This window comes from Limanda limanda, chromosome 9 (genome assembly GCF_963576545.1).
Source record: "Limanda limanda chromosome 9, fLimLim1.1, whole genome shotgun sequence".
In the NCBI taxonomy this organism is placed as follows: domain Eukaryota; kingdom Metazoa; phylum Chordata; class Actinopteri; order Pleuronectiformes; family Pleuronectidae; genus Limanda; species Limanda limanda.
The window spans coordinates 16,255,756-16,281,157 of NC_083644.1; the positions used below are offsets into that span (position 1 = coordinate 16,255,756).

At 41.9% G+C, this 25,402-nt stretch overlaps 1 protein-coding gene across 1 annotated transcript in view; it reads left to right on the forward strand.

Annotated features, from left to right (window-relative positions):
- Window positions 1-25,402, forward strand: part of agbl4 (AGBL carboxypeptidase 4) — a 263,547-nt gene that overhangs the window by 123,445 nt on the left and 114,700 nt on the right. Inside the window, exon 5 of the mRNA XM_061078886.1 lies at window positions 15,555-15,771. Coding sequence (XP_060934869.1) covers window positions 15,555-15,771 — 217 coding nt within the window. The remainder of the gene's footprint in view (window positions 1-15,554; window positions 15,772-25,402) is intronic.

Here is a 25,402-nt window from a genome sequence, read left to right on the forward strand (position 1 = left end):
CAGTGCACATTAACACGTTCGCCTCATGATAACAGGGAAAGGGCAGCAGAGCAGTTGAAGCAAGCGCAGTCTTTGCTACCGGCAAAACATACTCAACTTTAAATAAAATACAGGATATATGTTCATGTATTTTTTTTACTTTTTTAATGATTAATTATTGGAGGAGCTCATCCTGTATTTATAAGAAAAGTGACTTAAAAGACAACGCAATGTGTCACTTACTACTAACAAGGTAGCAACTATCATTAAAGAGTTTCATCTTTCATCATAGTCTTCAATGAAAAAACCGGCATATGTAGAGTTTTAATATCTATGAAAAGGTGCTTGGTGTTTGTTGCAAATCTGGATAATGATCCTGAAGTATCTGATCTCAATACATGTATATACAGTATGTTGATAAAGTGGTCATTAGGCCTTGGCAAAGGTCTGCCCTCTCTTTTATGCTTCCCTCGCTATCAAATGGCCCCAGCTGGAGCTCAGATCTGCTCTGCTCCTGTTCAAAACTGTTTTTCAGCTCTATACTGTTGCTGCACAAATGTTCTGTCCTCCAGTTTAAGTCCTTCTCCTCATGCTCAGGCTCCTTCTGGACATTTGTAATGCTTATGTCAAGTATGATATTGAACTAAAAAGTTGTCACTGTGAATAAGGGCCAAGCACAGGAAAAAATCAGGATAAGTCTTTTTTTTTTCATGTTTGTAGTACTAAATACTATACTTATTTCATAATACTGCCTCAACAGGATATATTGTGTAGACGGAACATTACAATACAATACAGTGGTAATACCTATTTCTATACGTGTTTGAAGAGATTGTGCTGAAAACTGTCTTCTCAGAAGGAAAAAACACATAAGCTTAGACAGATGGGACACTGGCTGCTTACATAGCTGTCAGTTGCTCCTCCTACTGGATTTGATGGACCACAGGATTTGACTTTTTTCTCAACATTTTAACTTTATCCTCAAATACAAAAAGATCTTGCTTTCATTTAGTTTGACTTTAATCTCGACATTGCCAACAGATCCTCATACTGCAAAAATAATTTCTTAGGCCTGGCACTAATAATCCTTGAACACCCATTTTGGGCAGTTACTGTTAAGCCAGCGAATCATAACCAGAGGTGTTTCATTTTTGCTGGATAGGCATTCCTGTTATAGTTATATACCGTACATGTAGCATCTGGGCCAGCAGAGTGGTCCAGTGAGTCAGGAGACTTTCATGTCAGCCCCCCCCCCCCTTGTGTGGTCAGGAGTTTATGTGGCTGTATTGTGCTTAGCAATGTGCTAAGTGTGCCCACCAGTGTCATGGCTGCTCCTTTGCAGGACACCCTGCCCTTTCCGTGGGCGAGTACGAATGTTTCTTTTACCCTTGGGCATTTTTGCAAATTCTCTCTGACAATTGTTGATATATTGTTTGACTATTCAGACCCCCCTGCATTTACCCAAGCCTTGATATGTTAATACCTCTCTTCTTTTATATCTCAGCACAGTTGTGAAAAGTCACAGTGGCCTCACTGTGTGGCTGCAGCATGTGGAGGACACGCCTGTACAGCTTCCTTTTAGCCACTGTAATAAAACGCTGGGGAGCAGGGAGAAGGTGTGTGTGCACGTGTGAGAAAGGAAGAAAGAAAGAAAGAAAGACAGAGATGGAGACAGAAAAGGAGGGGGCGGCATCGTGCATGCATGCGGGTGTGTGTTTGCGTGTGTGTTGTGAGGGGTTAAATGAAAGTCAGCGTGCTCACATGGGGCATCATAAGCAGACAATGAAAAATGAGAGTGGAGAAGCTGTACGGCTAGTTTCCCTGTGGGAACCGCTACAAGCAGGCGCTCATACCTTTGGTGATAATCGCTCTGTGTGTGTGTGTGTGTGCGCGCGTGTGTGTGGATGTGTGTGTGGGTGGGTGTGTGTGTGTGTGTTGTGTAATTCAGTTAGTAGGTGAGAGAGCAAAATGATACCTGGTGATCTCACCAAACATTTCACGCTGCCTTGATGTGTGTGCATGTGTGTGGCTGGGATGTATTTTCATTAACCCTTGGCATTTCTCTGACGGCACGAACACTTTTCTTGGGAATCTCATTGTCAAAATATTATCAGTTTGGCAGTCTGCCCTCGTACATTTATTTTTTCTACAATCCTCCATCTTCAATGGGTTCTGTGTTAAAATGACTTGAATCTTATATGTTTAAAAATAAGTTGGTTTCACTTTACTCTCATTTTAGAGCAGCACTGTATTGATGAGAAGGTTTTGATGGTTTGTTTTTGTACTTGTAAGGAAAGGCGCTTACAGAGGCTGATCTGTCGTCTGTCAATCATGTAGTTGTTTGTATGTTTTCCTTCAACACTGTAGGAACAGCAGTGAAGAACAGGTCAGTGATTGCCTGTGATATTTTGCTTTTATTCTGACAACACCATCTGTATGGAATAAGAATAGAAAATTGAAGTCTTGTAGCCTTGCACACTAAAACATGTATGTTTTCTCTTTTTACCTCCTCTTCCTGTACACACAGTGAGTGCAGAACATTGCACTTGTGCTTTTTCAGTCTGACCACGTATTGAAAATAGCACGTAAGAACCACCACAGCTGTAGCCCTCCATCAATCTCTTTGCTGGATGCTGCTTTGTGCTCGGAAGTCTTCTGACAATGCTCATAGCCCAATATAAAACTGTGAACATGCTATATGTGCATATATATATATATATAGTCCCATTTTTCTGAGGCATGATACCTCAGGAACACCTTGTGGTGAATAGACCAGATTTTTATGGTCAAAGGTAAAGGTTACTGTAACCTTACTTCTTTCCAGGTTTTCATCGCATTGAAAGTTGAACCCTCCATCTCGCAATGTTCAAGAAAGTGACAAAAGAAATCCTGGATCTGAACCCAGATCTAGATCCACACCGCCTGCTGACTAATAGACATGGAACCGAAAACCTCTTTGGCGCAGGACGCCAGAAGAGCATTCTGACCGTACAAACATACTTCTGCCAAGACTCACATTATTTCTCTCCATGTTAAAAAGTGTATATGTGTCTGGATCCACTCAAGTTACTATTGACAGAAAAATAGACAAACAACAATTCAAAAACATCACCTCCTTGGCTGAGGTAAATCAAAATTTAAAAAAATAGGAGATTAGCAACAGTACTAGTAGTATAAATAAGTAGTGAACATGATTTTACATCATATTTTTGTTGACTGATCATACAACACAATAACACTGTAAATCATTGCCTGAATTATTAAGTGTAACCTTGTTGAACTGGTCTGTATGTAATTATCCATCTGTTTGTTGTCTATACTGGATTCTGTCACATCAGGCCACAGTATTATTATTGACACTGGTCCATTCATTACCTGCACATCACGGTCTTATCCCCTTGTTTAGCAGCAGTGAGGACTAACATATAACTGTTCTTATCTCATGTCAGTCCAAACAGGGCTCTCCTGACAAGTGGTATTTGACTCAGTCAGAAACTGACACGTGCAGAGAGAGAGAGAAAGAGAGAGAGAGATTTCAGGACCATGGACAGCGTTTCTGTAGCAAGAAAGAGAAATAAGAGAGATTGAGGGACAGAAAGAGAGACAGGCCATTCCACAACACCGGGATGTGAAACACTGCCAATCTTTTCATCGCACGCGGACCTCTTTTTCTCTGATAGAATGATCAGCATGTTCTCGACACAGGAGAGTGAAAATTACCATTCACGCTCAAAAACATGGCAAGGAAAGTCAATTATCAGTGAGGCTTGTTTTTCTCTCTGTGCCGACCATTTGCATAGCGTTCCTGTGAGAAAGAGCTTGTGATGTAGTTAGGAGATTCTGGTCAGTATGATATTATGTGATCCTGTCTTATTAGCGTGTGCTGTGTACAGACAGGGAAAAGGTCATAATGTTTCTTTGTTCCCATGGCCCTCTTTCCTCAATTAAGGCTAATCATCAGAGCCCAACATTGATCCAGCCTCTCAGGTTTTCTCATGCCTGGATATATGTATGTGAGCCGAAGCATGTGTGTGAAACAGAGAGAGAGAAAGAGAGAGAGAACACAGACAGCGACTGGGTGAATCATGTCCATCCATGTGCCCATGCGAACATGTGTGTTGATGAAAATGCCATCCTGTGATCTCCAGCACATTGAATGATTTACCCCTCTGCTGTAATGGAGCAATTTCTTCTTCTTCTTTTTTTCCCTTTCCCCCATCTCTTCTTTTCCTCCTCTTTCAATCTACAGTAAAATATTCTCCCTCTTAGCTCTGTGACAAGTCATCTGTCATTCTGAACAGCAAGAGAACAGGCACACCTGTCTACGGGCCATAGATTTGTGTGCGTGTGTGTGTGTGTGTGTGTGTGTGTGTGTGTGTGAAGTGAACTGTGAAAATGGAACCATTGTTGTTTTTTATCTGAGTGTCATAATAATTAGCTGATTTATGCCTATATTTTACCTTTGTTATATCAAACCTGTCTTTACTTTAGGAAAAGTACAAAGTTGCAGTTTGCATGAAATTGACTTCTTCCCCAAGCATTCAGAAATACTTTGATAAACAGAATATTTATCTTCACTCAGACTGTGAACCTCATATTGACATCTTTTTTTTTTCTTTCTTAAGTGTCCTGGGAGTTGCTTTATACTATGTTTAGCCGTGCCAGATATTTAACTTAATGATATTTAACTTTATGGAGGAAGAATTATTTTCTGAAAGTGCCGACACACTGGAGCCACATGAGATAGTCTGACATGTTCCTGGTTTAGTAATGGCCATGGTCTGTTTCCTTTAGATTAAGTTCTGTGATAGGACATCTCAGAGCTTTCTCATGATACGTTTTGTTGAGATATTATGTTCATGATAAGAAGCCACGTTTTTTTCACTTAGATCAGAGTGGACAAGCAGAAGCTGACTGTTTCCCAGACTCAAACTCACTCTCCGGGAGGAAAATATCAGTTTACTATAAAGTGTAACTTTCAAGAGCCTGACTTAATATTAGTATAATGCTTTTGCATTGTGCAAGCTCAGTGAGAAGCTATAACACATAATTGATTTACCTCAACTTTATAACATATTTTGCTCATTATCAAGTGTTTGTGTCAATAAAGAATAGTTTAAAACTACAACCTTCAATCAGAAGCAACAATCTGTCTTTAAACTGAAAACAGATAATAATGTGACATTTACTGTGATAATTATCACTATTGATTGATATATATATACTAATAATGTGTAAATGTATATAGTTAATGGAAATATCACCCTATTTTGCAGGAGGATCAATACATTTGTAACCAACTGTAAAGCTGTTATATTAAATATAAAATCACAGATTTTATAATATATTGTACTTGTGTTGATGTGTCCAGCCACACCCAGCATCTATTGCGCTTCTGTCCATCTTGGGAGAGGGATCCCTCACATGTGGCTCTCTGAGGATTCTACGTCTTTTCCCCCCCTTCATGGGGGGTTTATGTTGGTCGTTTTTCATTACTCTCGCTGAGCGTTGAAGACCGATGATGTCGCACCTTGTTAAGCCCTATGAGACTATTTCTGATTTGTGAATATGGGCTATACAAATAATATTTGATTGATTGATTAATGATTTAAATCCTACCTTTGTTCTGTGTTGAGTCTTTGCTAGATATCAATAGTTCATGGTGATGTACTGGATTTAGTAGATTTTAAAAGAGAACATTGGCCATATTTTATCTACATGTTTGTAAAATCAATCTACTCTTGTTTTGTTTTTGTCACTAGACAACAGGAAACATATTGAATACTACCAGATTTTCACATGCATATTTAACAGTAATTTGTCCAGTGTGAATACAGGACACTATACATATTTATTTTATTTCCAAAAGGGTTTTCTTTCAAATGATACTATGAAATACAAGTACTATGTCACAGCCTAGATTCATGCCTGTTTTCTATATTTATATCTTTGACGTTCAAGCAAGCAGCTGTGTGCTGCGGTGAAAATAATAGGCTGGCTTTTTGAGAGCCCTAAGCCTTTAAGGGCAGTACGGCTCTGGCTGCTGCAGCCACAGGCTCTCTTCTGTAATAGCCTGTAATTCCTTCTGTCTAGTATAATCACCAACACAGCCTGACAGCATTGACACACACAGACAAACACACACACTTTATGTACACACACACACAAACATATAGCGAGTGAGTGAAAAACAGTGAGAGGAGAAAGGCTTTTATCCATGGGTCATATTCCCAGCGAGGAGGTCACAGTCAGTTGTGCACAGCTGTCTCTGAGTTTGCAGACACTGTGCATGGACGTGTGCCTCTGCACACCTGTTGAGAAGAAAAGAGATGAGAAGAGAAGCAAAATGAAAAGAAAAGAAAAGGAAGAGAAGATTAGCAGTGCTGACACAGTAATATGGTTTTGTGCGTGTGGGATTTGACTCCAAAGCTCTGAGGCGACATGTGGCTCTCAACTACCACCCAAGACACACACAGTGGTGCAACAAAAAGTGTGTGTGTGTGTGTGTGTGTGTGTGTGTGTTTGGGGTGGGTGGGGGAGTTGGCTGGTACAGGTGCTAGACTCCCCTACAGCCCTGTGGCGGCCGGAGAAGTTAATTGGCAGCATCTGGCTGTCTGAGAGACCTAGCGCCCATCCAGCCGCCCCTCTCCCTCCTTCCACCTCACCCTCTGCTCCTCCCTCCCCTCAGCCCTACCCTCCTGTGGGTGCTGTTATCCCTGGCACACACATGGCGACACCCGTCTGGCTGCGGGCTGCAGGCGTGGAGTGTATTGTGTGTGTGTGTGTGTGTGTGATATACTGGGGAGTAGGGAGGCAGACAGGGCAGCCAGGCACCCAGCTGCCACCTTCGTACCAGGGGAAATGCGGGCAGACAAGCTGGCATCTTTGTGGCAAGGCCAGCGAAACCCCTCAGGGAAGACGGAGAGGGAGGCAGAGGCAGGGTGGAAGGAGGAGGGAGGGGCCAGAGGAACAGATAGAGATTTTAGGTTCAATTGCACTGATCCTCTGACAGACACAACATACGGTGAGAGTGCTGATCATGCCACCAGCAACTGGTGATCATCTCTACTGGGACCTCACATGTACCTCTCGTGTCAAGACATTGACCTAACATGAGCCCTTTATCGTATCTTTTTCATTCTTGATTTTAACCAAATATTTCTCATTTATGATCCAAAACCTCTACCTGACTTTTTTTCTGACTTTTCACTGACGTTCTTATTCCACTTAATTGCTAAATATAACTAGTAAACTTACTGGTTATAGATAGAAGAAGAAACCAATACTTCAGGTGATAATTTATGTATAATTTTTCATTTCGAAAAAGCTAATTTTACACTATGAAATGCTAAATGGATCCAAACCTTATCCATCTTTGATAAAGAATTACAAAATCAAGAGTATTTGTACAAGTATTTGTATTTGAACTCTGCTCCTACAGTTAAGTTATACATATTCTGTTCTGACAACATTATTATTGGGTGCAAAAATGTTTAATTTTGATTCATAAATCAATTAAGTTAATACTTGCAATTCTTCTATGAATCAATTTCCCCTTCTAGAAATCAGCCCAAATTTAATTGATTATTTCAAGCCAGCATAATATTGGAAGACATCTTCTACGAGATTGACAGACTCCAGTGTAAGTCTGGAGGAAATTCAGCAAATTCATTACAATGCATTTATAATACAATACAATATTACCAGTAGTTGTAGTGCAGTAAGATTAGATGTATTGAATGGCTTCTTACAGTCTGATGCAGATTCCTCATCAATAATAGACAGAGACCTTTCTGCATATACTCTAAATTGACTTCAGGAGAGCTGACCTTGTGATCACCCCTCATCGTGTGGTCGCTGAATGAGTCCAGAACCTCTACAGCCTTAGAGTATTTATTTGCTTCACTTGATTTCCTGCTACTCACCCACTTTTAAAGTATGTTTGTGGTATTTTGCATTTATTTCACAGCGAGGGGGTTATAAATATGGTTTTACAGTAGGGGAATGACAATGATCTGGCTGTTCAGCATGTGGTATGAGGATTTCTTTACAGTTTCTTAACATAAATAAAAGGTAGGAACCCCTGGTTATAGTCCTGGAAACAGCAAATCATCAGATGTCTAACAAACCTAAACAGAGTTAAAAAATACATGCATCATTATTAATTAAGACAAAATGTGAATATAATATAATTTTTGACTAAAGTTTAAATTAAATAATACAAAAGTAATTTTGCACTGCATTACTCAACCTGTTGGTTTTTTCTTTCGCAACAATAGGCGTTCTGATCAGTGTAACGGACGACAGACGGTGAGCTCATCTCTGTGTGGAATTTAATAAGTGATTTCAGAATGTGTCATGTGTGTTGCATTGCCTTCCACTCAGTACGTTTCAAGAGAGAATGATCTCATCACTCGGTGTGACCTTATTACACACACACACACACACACAGCCACACACACACACACTCTCTCTCAGACACACACACACACACACACACACTTGTATCAGTGTTACTGGCTTGACTCATGTATGAGTCAGACACAGTGAGATCAGCAGATATTCTCACATTCACCTAAAGTTTCAGTCATATATATATATATAAAGACTATTTACTTCTACAAATGATGTACTTATACAATTAAAACCATACAGCCAGACAACAATAACTGATGGATGTACAGTATTTTATTTCAGTTTGAAATAAAAACTGACGTTGAAATACACTTTGAGTTTGCTCATTCAACAGATTGGAATAACATCTACAAGAATGAAACGTAAAGAAAAATCTAAGAATAAGATGATGGAAGAAAGAAGAGTCAATGTCAGAATTGGTCACTTGCTGTGCTACTGTGCAAACATCCCTATTGGACTGCCTCGTGCAAATAGAGTATCATCTTCTGTATGATCCTATGATCAATACACTGGTATAAACACATCTTAGTGTGTGTGTGTGTGTCTATCTATTGTGTTTTTGCATGTGTATGGACTGTTGGAACATTATTATTACGACTTAGTCTGGCTCCAGTCTGTCTATTAAGTTCACACTTTACACGCACACACACACACAAACACTGATTATGTGATGGTAGTATAATGTTGCAGTCTAGGAAATGCTGCATCACACAATAATAGATGGCCAGTCCCTCTCTCCTCTTTCAAACACACACACCACCCACCCGCACACACACATACACACCCACACCCACCACCCCCACCCCCTCGCAACACACACACCACACACACACACACACACAGTACCCACTCCTATCCTCCCACTCACCCCCACCAACTTACACACCACCGCTGCTCACTCGGGGTTTAACGCTGACATCATCATTTTATTACTCTGTGTGTGTGCGTGTGTTAGATTTTTCTTAATTTTTTACGGTTGCCTGTGTGTATTTCCTATGTGCCCCCATTATTCCAGACAAATGTGCACCTGCCCTGTTGCCCCATAGGGGACCGGTGGCGCCACAGTGGCGAGGGCACACTGATCATCTGCTTTCTGCTAATTGCCCTGCTGCCCCACAAGACGCAGGGGAGCGAGCCACCAGCAGACCCAGCATGCTCAATCTAGTCGAGACCCCTCTGGGATCTATATATGAGAGAAGGTTTTACTTTATTAGTGCAGTTGAGGATTGATTTGGAAAAGCTGACAGCACAGTCCAGTGAACCGTTTGTGAGGGTGATCACGACAAGGATTATGTGAGGTGACTCTAAACTCCAGTCTACACACATATCGTTTTTCACATGAATCGAGAACATTAATTTAACTTTTAATCATAAGTTGAATATGGGACTGCTTTTCATATTAGAGTTACTGTAGTTATTGTAGGTTATGGGCAAGGCATGAATTGCTTTTCCATCTTTTCAGGTCAGCACTCACTCAAAGGTGTGGCCCTCTACTGGTCCAACCAGGCCCTGTCACAGTAATGTTTCTCTTTATTAAAAATACATTTTACTACAACCTGAAGAATTATTAAGTTTACTTGAGATTTAAACACACTGAGATTTATCTGGAAATAATCAGTCAGACGTCTTTAAATGACAAACATCTGCAGCAGAGATTAAAGGATGACACAATTCACATAAAAATAATAAAAGAGAAGTTGAAGTTAATAATTATTTCATATGTTTAATACATTTTCCCCATGGCCACTATCTCAGGGTGCTTAAGTTAGAGCAGCTGCTGCAAATCCTCATGTATTTATTCCACATGTGTGCCACCTCGGGGGTGATAAAGCCTCCCATGTGAATGTATGAGCGCTGTACATCTCACACATTTTTATCAGACTGTAAATGGAGCAAATTAGGAGTTTGAGTTAGAGGTCTAGTAAAGTAAACTAACCGTATATTTCCATTGCAGACATTCAAATGAGAAGAATGTAGTTTTTACTCTCACACCAACAACAGGACAACTTTGTTTTTAACTGGACAGTGAATAAGACTGAGCCGTAAAATAAGATCTGGGAAGAGGTTGACATGAAAAAGAGATGAATGACTAGAAGAGATGCAGATTTACACTCAAGGACAGAACTCTCAGCCAAACAGACGTGTAACCACATACTGGACCACTCCCTCTGTATTAAACATATCAGCAGAACAAACCAGGTTACTTCTGTAAACAGCAAACATGTTTTATTTAGATGAGACTCCAAGATTTATGACTGCTTTCAGAATTTTATGGAAATAACTTCACATTTTTACGCCCGCTGCATAATCTGGACTCGTGTGAAGCACTGTGGATGTGATGTGATGCGATGTGATATTGACTGACTTGCTTTGGCAAACTCACCTTGGAAAATGCATTGCCGTGTAAAGGCTGCCAATCCTACAACAAATTATCTAATTGAATCTGCCTGTAAAATATGTGAAAAAAAATCTGATCTTAACCGGAGAGGAACCCGCTTTGATGACGGGCTCTCACAGGAAGCGGTTCACAGGCCGTCTGATGGAAGTGAAGCTTCTGGGTGTTTAGATGCAGCCATTAGGGGAGAGTGCCCGACGCCATCATGTTTCAGCCTCATCAGATTTCTGTTGTTGACCTGCGAAGCGGCGCTAACCACCCGTTGTCTCCACAGGTGTGCGAGTCTCGGGCTATCTCGTTACAGGAAAGTCCCGTAATTCACGAGCGCTATTGCCTCCTGCGAAAACCTTTCCGCTGTTAGCAAGTGGACTCCACCGGCGGCATTAATCCCAGCTATTTCACATCATCAGCCCCCGGTCGTAATGTGCTTCTTCTCCACTTTACGCCTGCACTCGCACACTGATGCAGAAAGTTAGGGTGTCCCTCGGAAAATGGTGATGAACTAAGTGTCTCACACTCTGTCTACGACCATCTATGAACACGGGATTCTCTCTCTTCACTGCTCGTGTGATATAGTCCCAAACTGAGACACGTTCTCGTGAAGCTGCAGTCTAATAAATAAACCACCACATATAATATACAGCAGGCCCACCGTATTACTAAGCAAGCACAGGTTGCCTAGTAACAGTGTCTGAGGAAAGCTTTGTTGCAATTAGATTTGCATTAAAAAAAGAAAAATGCCTGAAGAAGTATTTGCTGTCATGTTCGCAAACCTGCACATATGCTCACCTCTTTGCACCCCAATACACGCCGCCACACGGTTGATGCTCCTCAGATGATTCCAAGGCGGTTTTCTGCTTGACTTGATATGCAAAGCAAGAGCACGGTGCCGTGTTTTATAAAAACAACGAGCCTATGTAACATCTGGCATCGTTTTAGAGTGCCAAGAAAGATTGCCTCTTCAATTATTGGCGTAGCAACAAAGAGGGGGGGGTACAGAAACATGTCATTCAATGTCAAATGATATATGCCAAACGCACCAACTTGGCCTTAAATGAGCTGGTCGGGAGCTGTGGAGCCTGACAGCTATACGGGAATATTGGAAGACATTTAACAGTCGTAACAGTTGATAAGATGAACGTTTGAAAGCTGAGACAACACAGAGGCAGAACATAAAATAAAGGGAGTGGATCAGTGTGTGTGTGTGTGTGTCTGTGCCAGGTCCGAATACTCAGATCCCACCATTCTCTTGTGTGCGCACATGCTTTGTGACTTTCGTCCTGTACGTTTTTCCCCCTTTGGCAGAGCTCAGAGCAGCAGTGAGTGGCGTGTCCTCTACGCTTGATTGAACTGAAAATATAGACAAGATGTCGCTTGTATGAAAGCAACCAATTTAAAGGCCTTCATCTCGGGGTGTCAGAGAGACACCGGCGCCGTCAAAATCAGAGCGGGAGTTACTCACTACCGATGGTTCAGATGTAGAAAAGACCCGGCACGCAGTGACACCTCGCTAAAGGCCGCCTGCTAGCTCACCATGAAACCTTCTCCCCTGTCATTCTCCGCTTATCCCTGTGTTGTCCCTTTGACTTTGTCTCTTCACATGTCTCTTTTTCTGTTTGTCAGCTGCTTTCTGTCTTTGTCCAGTGTTTCAGTTCCTCTGTTTGGCTTCTCTCTCCTCATTCTGTAAGGCTACAATGAGACACGGGAAGTTCACTTGTCCCGATGCTCAGTGTCAATGGAATGACCTTGACGTAGCTCACACAGGGTTTGAAATTGTCATGGTGTTTCAGCGTGAGACTCTTTGCATATTCCTGTTTGTGTATGTGTGTGTGCTTGTGTTTCTGTGTCTCTGTAATCACCGAATTGTAAAACCACGTGTGAGTGCGTTATCATCTGGGGGCCAGCGTCTCCATTTTTTCCCTCATCCCATGCAGTGATAATTCTGTTTGGGAGCGACGGCACTGTACCACGTCAAGAGATGGGCAGGGGAGAAGCACAGGGAGGTACCATTTAGATAAAACAAATTGCCAGCTGCCGAGCAGGAGCAGCCACCGCTTAGATAAAAACCAAAGGGACTGTGTGCATTAGTGTGCACGTCCTGACGATTTTGTCCTTTTTTATATATTTGTGTGCGTGACTGTGGTTCCTAAAGCAGTGACAGCACCTTCCGCAGCTCCTAGTCGGGGCCTTGCAGGAACTCTCATTCCATAAGAAAGTCACAGAGCTATTTTCTCTGGCCTATAACTACAATGCTGTGATGGGGACATGCAGCAGTAATTAAAATCAATAGCCAGGACTTTTCCAGTCTGCGGCAAGGTCACGCCGCTGAGAAAAAGAGAAACTGAGATCAGTGGGATTGTGTGGACGCACTACGCCAAATATGTAAAGAGGTGAGGTGTCATCTTATTTTAATTAACCTGCGCCTCAGAGGTCTGGCACTGGTGTGTGTGTGTGTGGGTGTGTGCGGTGGGGGGTATGTATATGCGTATGCAGTTGTGTCATGTGGAGGTGTGTTTTGTCCTTGCCGGTCAGTTTTTATTCACACTATCCGCTTCTTTACACTTCATGTGGTCTCAGGAATAATATTCATGCGAGATAAAAAAGAGAGAAGCATTCACTTTCCATGTCATTTTTTCCCCAAGATTAACCTTCTCCTCTCCTCCTTTGTCCATCTCAGACTGGGCTGCTAAGCTTGGTCCAGTGGGAAGGCAGGGTGTGGTAGCTCGCCACCGCCTGCATTAGTATTCTGCTGAGATAGCCACATGCAGATACATTCTCCTTTCTCCTCCTCTGAAGGAATAATCAGCCCTGCCTTTCTTCTCCTCTCCCCCTCTGTCTGAGAGTGGCCGTGTGTGATTTAGCTCTTTGTTTCCCTCTGTATACCTGCAGGGACGCCTTCAGGTGTTTGAAGATGTGCGCAGGTGTGTTCTCTGTGCATCTCTATGCAGCTCTGTAGCCCAAACGGATCTATTAGTTGTCTGAGCAAACACATAAAACTCCTGCGTCTCCTCCCTGTCCTCCCTTTTTAGGGGTGAGTCAGGCAAAGAAGTTCACTCTGTCTGAGTTAGCGTAAAGCAGTCTGTCCTGTTTGTTGATTATCAGGTGCTGTTCCTATCACAGGGCCGATAGCATCTTCATCTGATATGTTGCCAGAGACGCTAGCTCAGTAGCCAGCACCGCCATCACACAGCCGCAACGCTGCTAGCCGCCACCACTTCCCATATATATCCCGTATCCGGCCCAGATCTGCCATTGCTCTGCTCTCTCATCTTCCCCTTATCTCCTTATTCCACCTTTCTCCCTTCTCCCAACACCCCAAACCCACCAATCACTCCTCGTCCTCATCTTCCTCCTGCTTTCATCCTCACTCTCCGCTGCCAGAGTTGCTCCGGCAGCACTGTTGTTCCCCCGATGCTCGGTCGGCTTCACGTAAACTGTCAAGGTGGAGTCGGTGAGTGACAGGACAAGACGGGAGATCTGGAGGAAAACAGGAAAGAGGAAAAGGGGAGAAATAGGAAGAGGGAAATGAGGCAGTCACTCGCATGCATGCAACATCCTTGTCAGCATGTCTCAGTGGATGAGGGCTAAACGAGGAAAGAGAGGAAGAAAGAGACAGACAGATAGAGAGTGTGAAAAGAAAACATGCACTCCCACACTCCTACTGTCCTGCCCCCCAGTGATCGTTCATGCCAGCTTTATTTAGCCCCGGACCCAGCAAACAGTACAGCACACAACATGCAATGCACAATTCAGTTCACAGATAGCAGCACACGATGACTTGGAAGACAAAGCACTAAGCATGCAACACATTGCAAACACCATATAACCCTGTTAATTTCTGGGAATCGCTCACACACTTCCTCTACAAGTTGAGTTATAATGAAAAAAAAACTTGAAAGTCATGTTCTAAGCCCATAAACTATTTGCAATCACATTTTCTGCTTTTCACTCAGACGGCGATTCAGACAACATTATGCAGAAGATCTAATATATTACCATAGCGTCATAGCTGCCATGATTAAAACCTAATTTGGTCATTTTGAAAGAAGGGCCATTAAAACCCACACAAACACACACACACACACACACCATTTGGCCTCATTGCTATCTTTCAATCACAGACTTTAAGGATACACAGCAATTCTGGAAGAGATGTTTGGAAAAAACAAGTAATTAAGTTAATTTGCCTTTGAATTTATCACATTACTTGGTCATTTTTCACTCTTTGAAATTTAATCTACATTGTTTTGCTACTCACATCCTTTTCATTATAAATCTATTTGTAATGTTGATTGTTATGTTTGTGCAGCTTGGGTTTGCTTGAAATAATAAATTTGCAAATGTGGAGTTTTTAAGAAAAATGTACTATTGCAAGGTTGTGATTAATGCTCAAAAATAGTTTGGATTTAATCCAATCTATCTCCTGATTGTTGATACTTAATTAGAAATGTGTTGAGTTTGGGAGGGTGAAGGTAAATACAAATTATACCATATAAAATAAACAAATTAAAATTTTCTTAGATTTTCCAAGCTGTTGTTTACCAAATGACATCCCTTCTCTTTTTTTTTCCTCCCTGGAAGAAGATTAACAAACGTAAACGAGAATTCTTTGAATAGTTTATCATTTCTCTGTATAACTCAGGTGTTTATGCTTCTGCCCTTTTCTCCTCTTCTGCGAAATTGCGGTGCACTGTTCATTAAAAGATCTGTCCTGTCGCTGACCTCTGTAATGTCTCTATAATGTGTTTGTGCTTTGCTGTTGCAGGCAGAGGCTTCCCGCCAAGAACGTGTACTACTACCGCTGCCCTGACCACCGGCGCAACTACGTCATGTCCTTCGCCTTCTGCTTCGACAGAGAGGACGATGTTTACCAGTTTGCTTACTGCTACCCCTACACCTACTCCAGACTGCAGCACTACCTGGCCAGCCTGGAACGCAGGAACCTGCCCTACCTGCAGAGGGAGCAACTGGGACTCAGTGTGGTAAGTACTCGGAGTGTTGAAAGTAGGGTAGTGTGTGGTTGTGGCTGGAGGAGAGGAGTTGAACTGTTGTGAGGATCAGGGGTTGTAAGAAGGAGTAGAGGGAGTACGTGTGTGTGTGTGTCTGTGTGTTAGTGTGTGTCTGTGTGTGTTCCGAATAAGGCAACCTAGATTGGTAACTTAGGTGTGCCTGCCAGTCATTACTTCAGCCTCTCATATTATTATTAGGAGTGTTGCACTTTGAGATGACGGACCATAGAGGCCTCTGGGTGTGTGCATGCTTGTGTGTATGTGTCGGTATGTGCGTACGTACATGTGTGTGTTTCTATGTGTAAATGGCACTGTGTGTAATCAGCAGAGCTCTCACCTCGGCAGTCGGAGCTAGTGTATCATACACGCTGCCTCTAGTCTTGTCTGCTCTTATCAAATAATTGTAGGAGAAAAACTCATTAGAAATGCTTGAGAGATTACCACTTTTTCTTCTGTCCTCCAACATTTGTCAGGGAAAGCTTGCTGCGAGGGGGAAACCATGGAAGTACAGGTATTTGCAGGGAGGACCTGACCAAAGAAATACAGAAGGACTTAATAAATGTAGAAGCCACAGCATGGAAACAGCTGATGACACAGGGGGGAAATAAATTTAAAAAACGGATGTGTTTACAAACCAATAATAACAATATTAACTGTTTACGTGTTTGATATGGATCAAATACCAAGACCAGGTTCTTTACTAATGATTAAATGTTAAAGGTAAATATTTTAAAGGAAAATGCAAACATCAATTTTCTGGTATCCTCACGATCTGAGATTAGACCCCTGTGGCTGGAACAGCAAATGTTTTTTAAATAATCATAAGCAATATACTAATGAAAACGGTGCATCAACAACTTGGCCTGCGCACACTTCCTGAGCTTCTCTGTCTGAGATTCAACAGAAGGAGAGTAACTGGTTTACAGTATCCGTTTACAGAGCAGCCAACCACAAAGCTGAGAAGATTTGTCACACTGTGTTGTTTTGAAATGGGGAAAAAAGAGATCGATACTTGGCCTTTTCATGCTTTGAGCAACATCAGGCATTCAAGCTGCAAATATAGCGGATTTTTACTTAACATCGTGGTTTCATAAATTGTTAATACTTGTATTTCTATTTACAGCATGTTTACTTGGATAAGTTTAGATTTTTAAATGTATTGTTGAATAACGTCATAGCATTTCTTTTTTTCAACTTCAACATGATTTGTTTTGGTGTTGAAATGTGACCAAGCTGCTGTTAACCTTCTAACTTGGAGTATCAAAATAAGTGGCCTATCTGTGTACTTCCATCTTGAGCAGTTTTTAGACATGAACTGAGGTCTTGGCATCATCCAGACATTTCATCTCACATATGAAGAATTCAGAAGATTGTCCAGGTCAGACGTGTTAACGTTAGAGACGCGTTAGAGCTCACCGGAGGCAGGACACGACGGATACACTCCACTGCAGAAAGCAAAGTGTTTTTGTTTACAGCACTTTGACGCCGGCTTCGGCCCATGTGGAGAGAACTCCAACTACAAAGATGAACAGTAGAAACGACAAGTCATTTAGAATCACTGCTACCAGTCAGTTTCTCAATTCTGTTATTCATTCAAATAACTAAACAACCTGTTGTCATTGCACAGCAAAATTAATAACAAGATAAAAATAAAATACAGAGTGGAAAACATCACAACATAGCTTTAAAAATAATAGCTGACCTATTCAAAGACCAATAAGCAAAAGTCTTGTATGCTTTGCGTTGCTGCTCTTTCCTCTCTCTCTCTCTGTCTGTACTGCTGTTATATTGTGTATAACATGGTGTAAATGTGCTAAGCCATACAATGATGCCTATGCAGAGCGCTATTTTCAGCTTATTTTGAATCACATCGTTTCTCTGAGCGAGTCAGAGAAGAACGCAGAGGGAACAGACTTGGTCGGTGTGCCTCACAGAGTCAGTATTAGTATTCATAGTCATAGAGAGCTTTTATGGCCGTATTTTTCTCTTTATGTTCTCCGGGCCTGGGTGGCAGACAGCCCAGCCCCACCCTCTCATATCTCTTTCTCTGTCTGCTCCTTCTCTTGCCGTAACCCTCCCCCCTATATCTCATGCACATGTGCACCACCACCCCAACACACACACACACACACACACACACACACACACACACAAACGCAGGTCAGAGGGGAAGGGATGAGGAGAGCTTTCTGTCTGCATCAAAGTTTGAGGACCAATTGCTGCCATCTCTGAAGCTGAGCCTGTGCAGCAACACGACAATAACTTTAACCTTCTAATGGGAACAGTTATCTCATGAGGATGGATTTAACAGCCGCGGCTATTTGCACAGGGATTCTTCTATCATGCTGACTAATTTGTTTTCTATAATATATTCCTCTTAACACAGTCTCTGCTCTTCAGCCTACATGATACTGTAAATAGCGCTGTCTGGTTTCTATGTTTACCTCCAGCTCTCTGTATCTTGATGGGTTAGGTGATGTTTGCTGATGTGTAAACCAGGAATTGTTATTGTCTTACTTAGATTCACTAAAGCAGAGCATGAATTGACATTAATTCACTGTCTAATTTGCATTGAAACAGAAGTCCCTTCAATTGAGCTGCTGTCTGTTTAATGGAGAGAGGTGGACAGACGGACAGAGACAGGAAAAGAGATGTAACAGTATGGGATGAATTGAAATGTCAGTCCAGAGTATTTCAATAAAATGTTTCAGATCAGCCTCTAAATTCACCTATTCTTCGCTTTACTTCTATTTTTCTTCATCCAGTCGATACTCTATAATAAGAGTCAATCTCACCTCTTCAGGGAATTAACTTTCCCATCAACATAAAAATTTACAGTACCACCTGACTCTACCTAGCATGTTTTTTTTTATTTCTCATCACTGAGCATGATGACATCGAACATTTCTCTGAACAAAAGGGAACAGAGAATGATTGCTCCCAAAGATTTACAGCTACATACAAAACCTAAGACTCAACAGTGTTTCCACCCTAAAAGACCAACTGACTTTAAAACCTCACATTAAATTCTGACTTTATTCAGGTGTATAATTCACAGTATTGGCCCATACTGGGTCCATGTTTTTAACATTAAGAAGCCTTTTGTCAAAAGTCTGGCTGTGTTCATTTTGAATTGCAAATGCACAATGTCGTCCAATCTTGTTTCTGTCATCTAAGGAACACTGACAAAATCTGTTCATTTCTGAGCTCCGGGGAGACCATCCACTGTGCATGTTTTCATTTCCTCATGTGTAGATTACAGTCTTGGTCTCACAACTGACATGAGTCACAGAAACAATTCACTGAACTAAAACACAACAAGCCAAGGGATCATATTGCTCTTTAAAAGTCTATGCATTGGTTTATTACAGATTTCTAAGATTGACTCAACACACTCGATGGCCTGGCCCACAATTATATCACTGAATTGCTGTCCCTTTATGAAGCCAAACATCTGAGGTCCTCAAGCTCCAACCTGTTTGCTGATACAACGTTAAGATTGAAGTCTGAAGCAGACAGGGCAATTTGTTGCACCTTGGCTGCACCTGCTCCATCAACTCAGTACTGTTTCCTCTCCTAACCTTTTCAAATATATTCTCACAACCATGGGATACTTTGGCCTAGATAGCACTACTTTAGGTGTGCTGTGGTGTGTAGACAAGTCAGTATTCACACAATATTGATAAATTATATATTATTTGAAAAGTCTTTGAACGCCCTGGCCTTCTTCAAGTGGGTGTAGGCACGGTAAACGGTACGTGAAGGCATTGTCCACTCTGACATCAGGTCGGTAGGCAAACTGGAGGGGATCCAATACAGGCTTGACGAGAGGCAGTAAGTAATCCAGGACCAGTCTCTCCAAAAAGCCTTCGTGATGAGTGAGGTTGTTGTTACTGGAGCTGGCCTTCTTCCAGGCAGATGTCCTCTACAACACAACACAATGTTTTTTTCCAGGCATAAACAGAGTTTAATTTAAAGGTTAAATTTAAATCTTCTTCCACCTAAAAAAGGTCCTTTATACATCTTTAATTCTTGCTATGCCAAAAAAATGTGTGTAAAACACATATTGTACTTGTACTGTAAGCTGCTTTTTGGTAATTTCCTACGATGCTTGTCACGCATACGTGTACTGAATACACACACACACACACAGACACACAAACTCACACAAAGAAGAGTTTCTCTTATTCTCCAGAGGAGAAGGATTTGGATTCCTTTTGTTCCTGCTCTGCTGGGTTCATGGCCCCTGCGTCTGTTCTTCTGGTCCCTGTCTGTCTGAATATTTCCTTTTGTAGGCCGTCCAGACTGTATCTGAGCAAACCTCTCTTGCTTTCTCCCCCTGAGGCATCAGTTTCCACAGAGAAACAGAGAAAGAGACAAACACGTGTTTGACCTACTACAATGCTAACCAGCCTCTTTGGAAAGATGGCAAACTGCTTCCATCTTTCAAAGTAATTTCTAATTTCTGTCCCGTCCCTCACGCGTCCGCTGGCCATATGGAATTGAAAACAACTTATTTGCCCAGCTTTCCTGTTGACAGAGCGCTTTTCTTTCTTCCCTTTTTTTTGTATAGAAGGCAGTGTCTGCCTGTAGTTGCAGAGACAGCAGTTTGAGTTTTTTTCTTCTGCTGGCCCCAGAGGGGAGGGAAGGGCTGTGACACTACTAGTCACCTCTGACACAGCACAGCCTCTGTACACCAGATGGAAAGAAAGTGTAAATGAGAAACCTCGGGGTGGGAGAGTGGACCGGCCACTGACCGGCCTTAAGACTGCCTGAGACAGAGCGTGCATGGAACTCATCCGACATCAGGGTGAAAAGATGTCACATTCTCTCTGTACTTGTTTTTCTTCTTTTGAAATCTCACAAGTCAAAGTAAGATTATGATGGATCACTTGAACTGTGTTGAAGTGACTTAACATTACTAAGACTGCTGCGATTGAATTTTAGCCCTAATCCTGTCTGCTATCAGTGTTCAGGTGCCATGTCTGGGTGGGAGTGGAGTCTCGAAAACAGTTTTTTTTTCTTCGGTCTTGAGCAAGAGGAGGGGAGTGGAGTGGGCACTGCAGCTATATCTGCCTGGCTGCCTCTCTCTCTCTCTCTCCATCTCGCTCTCTCTCTCTCTCTCTCTCTCTCTCTCTCTCTCTCTCTCTCTCTCTCTCTCTCTCTCTCTCTCTCTCTCTCTCTCTCTCGCTCTCTCTTTCTCTCTCGCTCTCTCTCTCTCTCTCCATTTCTCTCTCTCTCTCTCGCTCTCTCCCCCTCTCTCTCTCTCTCCCTCTCTCCCCCTCTCTCTCCTTATCTCTGTGTTTGTACACTGAGTGCCAAGATCCAATCAATAGCCACTCCAGCCGTGGAGAGAGGAGAAGGTCAGCAGCCACACTGAAGGAGCCAAGCTACGCAAACTGATGGAGATGCAGAAAACACCGGAAACGCACCTCAGGCCTGGCACGTTGCTACAGGACATATCAGGAAGAGATTAGGGCAACGTGGACTTCTCGCGTGTTAATTAGATATCTCCTGATTTCTACATCATGAGGACATTCAGCACTGTAAATCACTGAAATTGAAATTTGTATTTCAGTGCATGGGAAAAAGTAGGTTTACTGGTCAAAAAGGTTGTTTGGCACGTAGAGAGGAAACAAAGTTAGTATTTTATAAATTGTTTTGAATGGGAGCTTTCTGCAATTTCTTAGGTCTTGCGACAAAAATCTGAAATTGCAATCAAGGACAAGAACGATTTGGGCATCTGTGTTTGGAGATGTCCAGGAGCCAAACTGCAATCTGAGTTAATCTAAGAAAAAAAAAATAGTAATATGGATAATGTGTAATCAAAATTATCTGAGCTGTCTAACATTAGGAACAGCGTCTTTCTTTTGTGTGAAGCTGAATGATTAATCCCTTTCCTTTGTAAGACGGTTTTTGGACGTCGCACATTGTCTTCATATACAATAACAGAATCCATTGTGACAAAATGTCAGTTCTAATTAGAGTTACTAATTATTATCAACTTTGGCTGAACGTGGACTCAGAGTTGTGTTCTTGACAGTGTCACTGACTGTGATTGGTTTGGAATGAGGAGAGAACTAATGACTGACTGCCTCCTTCACAGCCCAACACCTGAACAGCCAATCAGCGCCATTCAAAGTGAAACCACATGATAGATGTGTTTCAGAAAAGATCGGAAAGTCCATTCTAGTTTGGTAGATAGACTGTATATTAAGATGGACAAAAATATGGCTCCCGAAAAGTGAAGCCAGGGCCCCTTGATTGCCCCCTGGTGGCTGTCTGCAGTGTTGTGTCTTAACATTCCTCCACCATTTTTGCGAATGGGACATGGACCAAAGTAAATACAAATCAAAGAACATTAAATTAATTTATCTCCTTGATGGATTCTGTCATTTTAGGTAGTTCTTATCATACTGATGTTTGTTCCAGTGCTTATCTTTGAGTGAGTTTCGTTTTAATTAGTTATTTGATGTTATAAAGGCGTGTTAAAATGATTGACAGATGAGACTGACTCCCAATTGCTCGAGCTCATGTATCAGTGGGACCTCAATAATATGGCTACATTCTCAAAATGCTTCTGTGCTGACTCTGGTTCCAAATTATATCATCGCCTCAAATCTTTGGTTTGTTCTCAACACAGACAGGTTTAATAATACGAAGCACAAAACTACATATTCATAACATTGTCAGTATGTTTCACCTCAGTATCACTCACAAATGAGACAGAAGGAGTCAGAGAGACCATTAGAAATGTTAGCGATATATTCCCCGAAACATAGATGGTTTATTTTGTTGCTTTGTTAGCATATATTCAAGACAGACACAAGCACTTCACCAGTCAAGCAAGCTGGCACCACTCGAATAAGTAAACTGCTTTTCCCCAAGCTGAGAGGTAAACAGCTCGAGATAACAGTGGGTTTTTTTTAAACATCAAAGGGGGGGGGGGGGGAAATAATTTTTAAAAAGGTAAAATAAAATGTGAAGGCATTTAAATGCATCCGGCAGTTGAAATTTAATTTTCACTTTATTTTTTTTATTTTTTTACTTCCTCAGCTAAGTTCTGATGAAGTTTCTCTTTGTGTTTGTCTTCTGCTTGTTGTGAACTTTTTGGGTTCTTGCATTACCTCTTTGCCATTTTGTTTTCCATGTTTTTTGCTTTCGTCTTAAATTGTTCCCTGTTGGCCTCAGTAAGTTTTGTATTTTCCGTGGCAGAAGCCAACAGGTACCTGGATGAAAGAACTAAATTCTTTATTGTCTAATAATATGTTAATCACCGCCTACAGCACCTCAGTGCCAGATCTCTGAGGAAATTCCTCAAAGATGGAAAGGTCATCATTGTATAATGACAGGTTTCTCGGCAACAGTTCTTGTTTTTATGCAGCTTTCTATTTCGCTTCATTAGTGAGTGACCCTTTTTCTGTCAGACGCTTCGCACCAACATGGCAATATCTGTAGTCAAACGTAGGAATCTGAGAAAAGCGTCGAGCCATGACTGTCCTTTGTCCCAGATAGTTGACGAAGAAGGCTGCTCCAGAGGGAGCAAAAGATAAGCAGGTTTATGATCTATGTCTTTACGTCATAGTGTTGTATGCCTCTTATCTCCAACCAATGGTTCCCCCAGGATACTAGATGCTTTATTACGCATCCCCCACACAGCATCTCTCCCATCTCTCTGGCGATCAAGAACGCGGTAATGAGGGAGAGCTTGTGAGGATTGTGAGGAGGTGGGGGGTGCGTTAGGCATGGTTGTTAATGCGTAGCGTGCTATGAAAGAGAGGGAGTGTGATTCGGATGTCTGTGCCAGTGGTGTGTTTATACTTTTAGGAATGAATGTATCACAGGTGAAGCTCTCTGAATGTGCTGGTTCAATGTCACGCAGCACTGACCCCTTGTTGATCCTTATTATGATGTTGTCCCAAGAGATTTTGGGTTACCCAGACAGAGATAATATTTATTTTGGAAATTGGAACTTATTCATAATCAGCGCTCTGTCTCTCTCCTTTGCTCACCTTACATTTCCTTCAATGAATAGTAAATTAAGCTGATGAAAGTTCTCTGAAATAGTCGATGTAAGTGGGCCTACATTGCTGTGAAGCTGGAGTGTTGTCTTCGGTGGATAGCTGACAACCTGGTTTATGAAATTAAAGAGAAAGAAGAATGTCATCTCAAACTGAGCAGACACATCTCCCTCTCTGTCTGCCTCTCTTTGTCTTTTCCTGTCTCCCACCTCTGGGCTCCAGAAGTGAATCTATTCCCATCCTCGCAGATGTGCTATAGCCGTCTATCTGTCCTCCTCTGCCAATGGATATTTACTCTGCCGGCTTCCTAGATGACTCTCAGGATGAAGCACTGAGAGGGGAGCACTCACTCTGTCTCATTTGGGTGTCAGGACTCAGTTCCCCAGGGCGACACAAAGAGGGAACAAAACAGATAGCATTCAAGGCTTTTAATAAATCAGAATACACTTTCTGACAGCGTAATTGCTTTCCATTGCCTTGCCCAAATTTAACAGCAAGCAGGAAAAATAAGGCAAAGGAGAGAGAAAACAAGAGAAAGAAAAAGAGGGAGAGGAGAGTAACGCAGAGCGAGCTGTACAGTAGATCATTTGTTCAGGGGAAAAGAATGGAAATTAATGAAAATAGAGTTGCTCGCCCTCCAAAGGCAGCCAAGCTTGAAATTCACTTTGAGGGAAACTTAATTTGTTGTAAATGGGCAAAAAACATATTACTGCGCAGAGCGTAGAGGGGCTGTGCTGTGTGTCCGTCTGCTGCGTCTGTTTGTCGGCATGTGTTTATGGCAGATGAGGACGCTATGCTCTGAATAGCTCAGCTGAGAGGAGGGAAACACAGGAGCCTGTTAATAACTCCAGTAACAGCATTCTCTTTCTACATGACTGCTCTCCAGCACTCCCTTCTATCACGTCTGAATACAACTCCGGAGTGTGGAGAAGAAATTGACAAAAGTTACTTGAGAGGAATAAAGTTTGGCCTGTTTACTTCAGGTGTTAGTTGAGAGCACATATGTATACATGTGGACAAGTATTGTTTTGTGTGATCCGCAGCTGGAATTAAAGGATTCTTCTTTCATATTTTTGAAGTTGTTCTTGAAAGAATACCAATAGGCCCACATGAACATTGAACAACTTGTTGGTTGAATTAGTTTGCTGTGAAAAGATCCATTCTTACAACATACCAGTATAAGTGGTGGGGAACATAATCCATAGTTCTTGTGAGTGAAGAAATGCAGTAAAAAGTGCACCTGAAGTCAATTTGAGGCTTTATGGGGCCCTGACATCTGTCTCAGGTGGTCAGATCATAAGTGGACAGGTGACAATGCACCCCCATAATCCATTTAGGACACTTTAAAGATCTGATCACTCGGATTACAGGGGGTACGAGCTACATATTGTCAAATGTTTTAGCAATGTCAATGCGTCTTGAGCCACATTGAAGGAGCACCTACCCTGCTAGTGTCCTCTGGCCTTCTCTAATTGGATGCTACTGTCAGGTGGGAACAGGACCTGAGTTAGTCCAACCAAATCATGTTTACTCTCTGCTTCATACAAGCTGCATTACAGTCACATCTGAACCATTTTTCACGT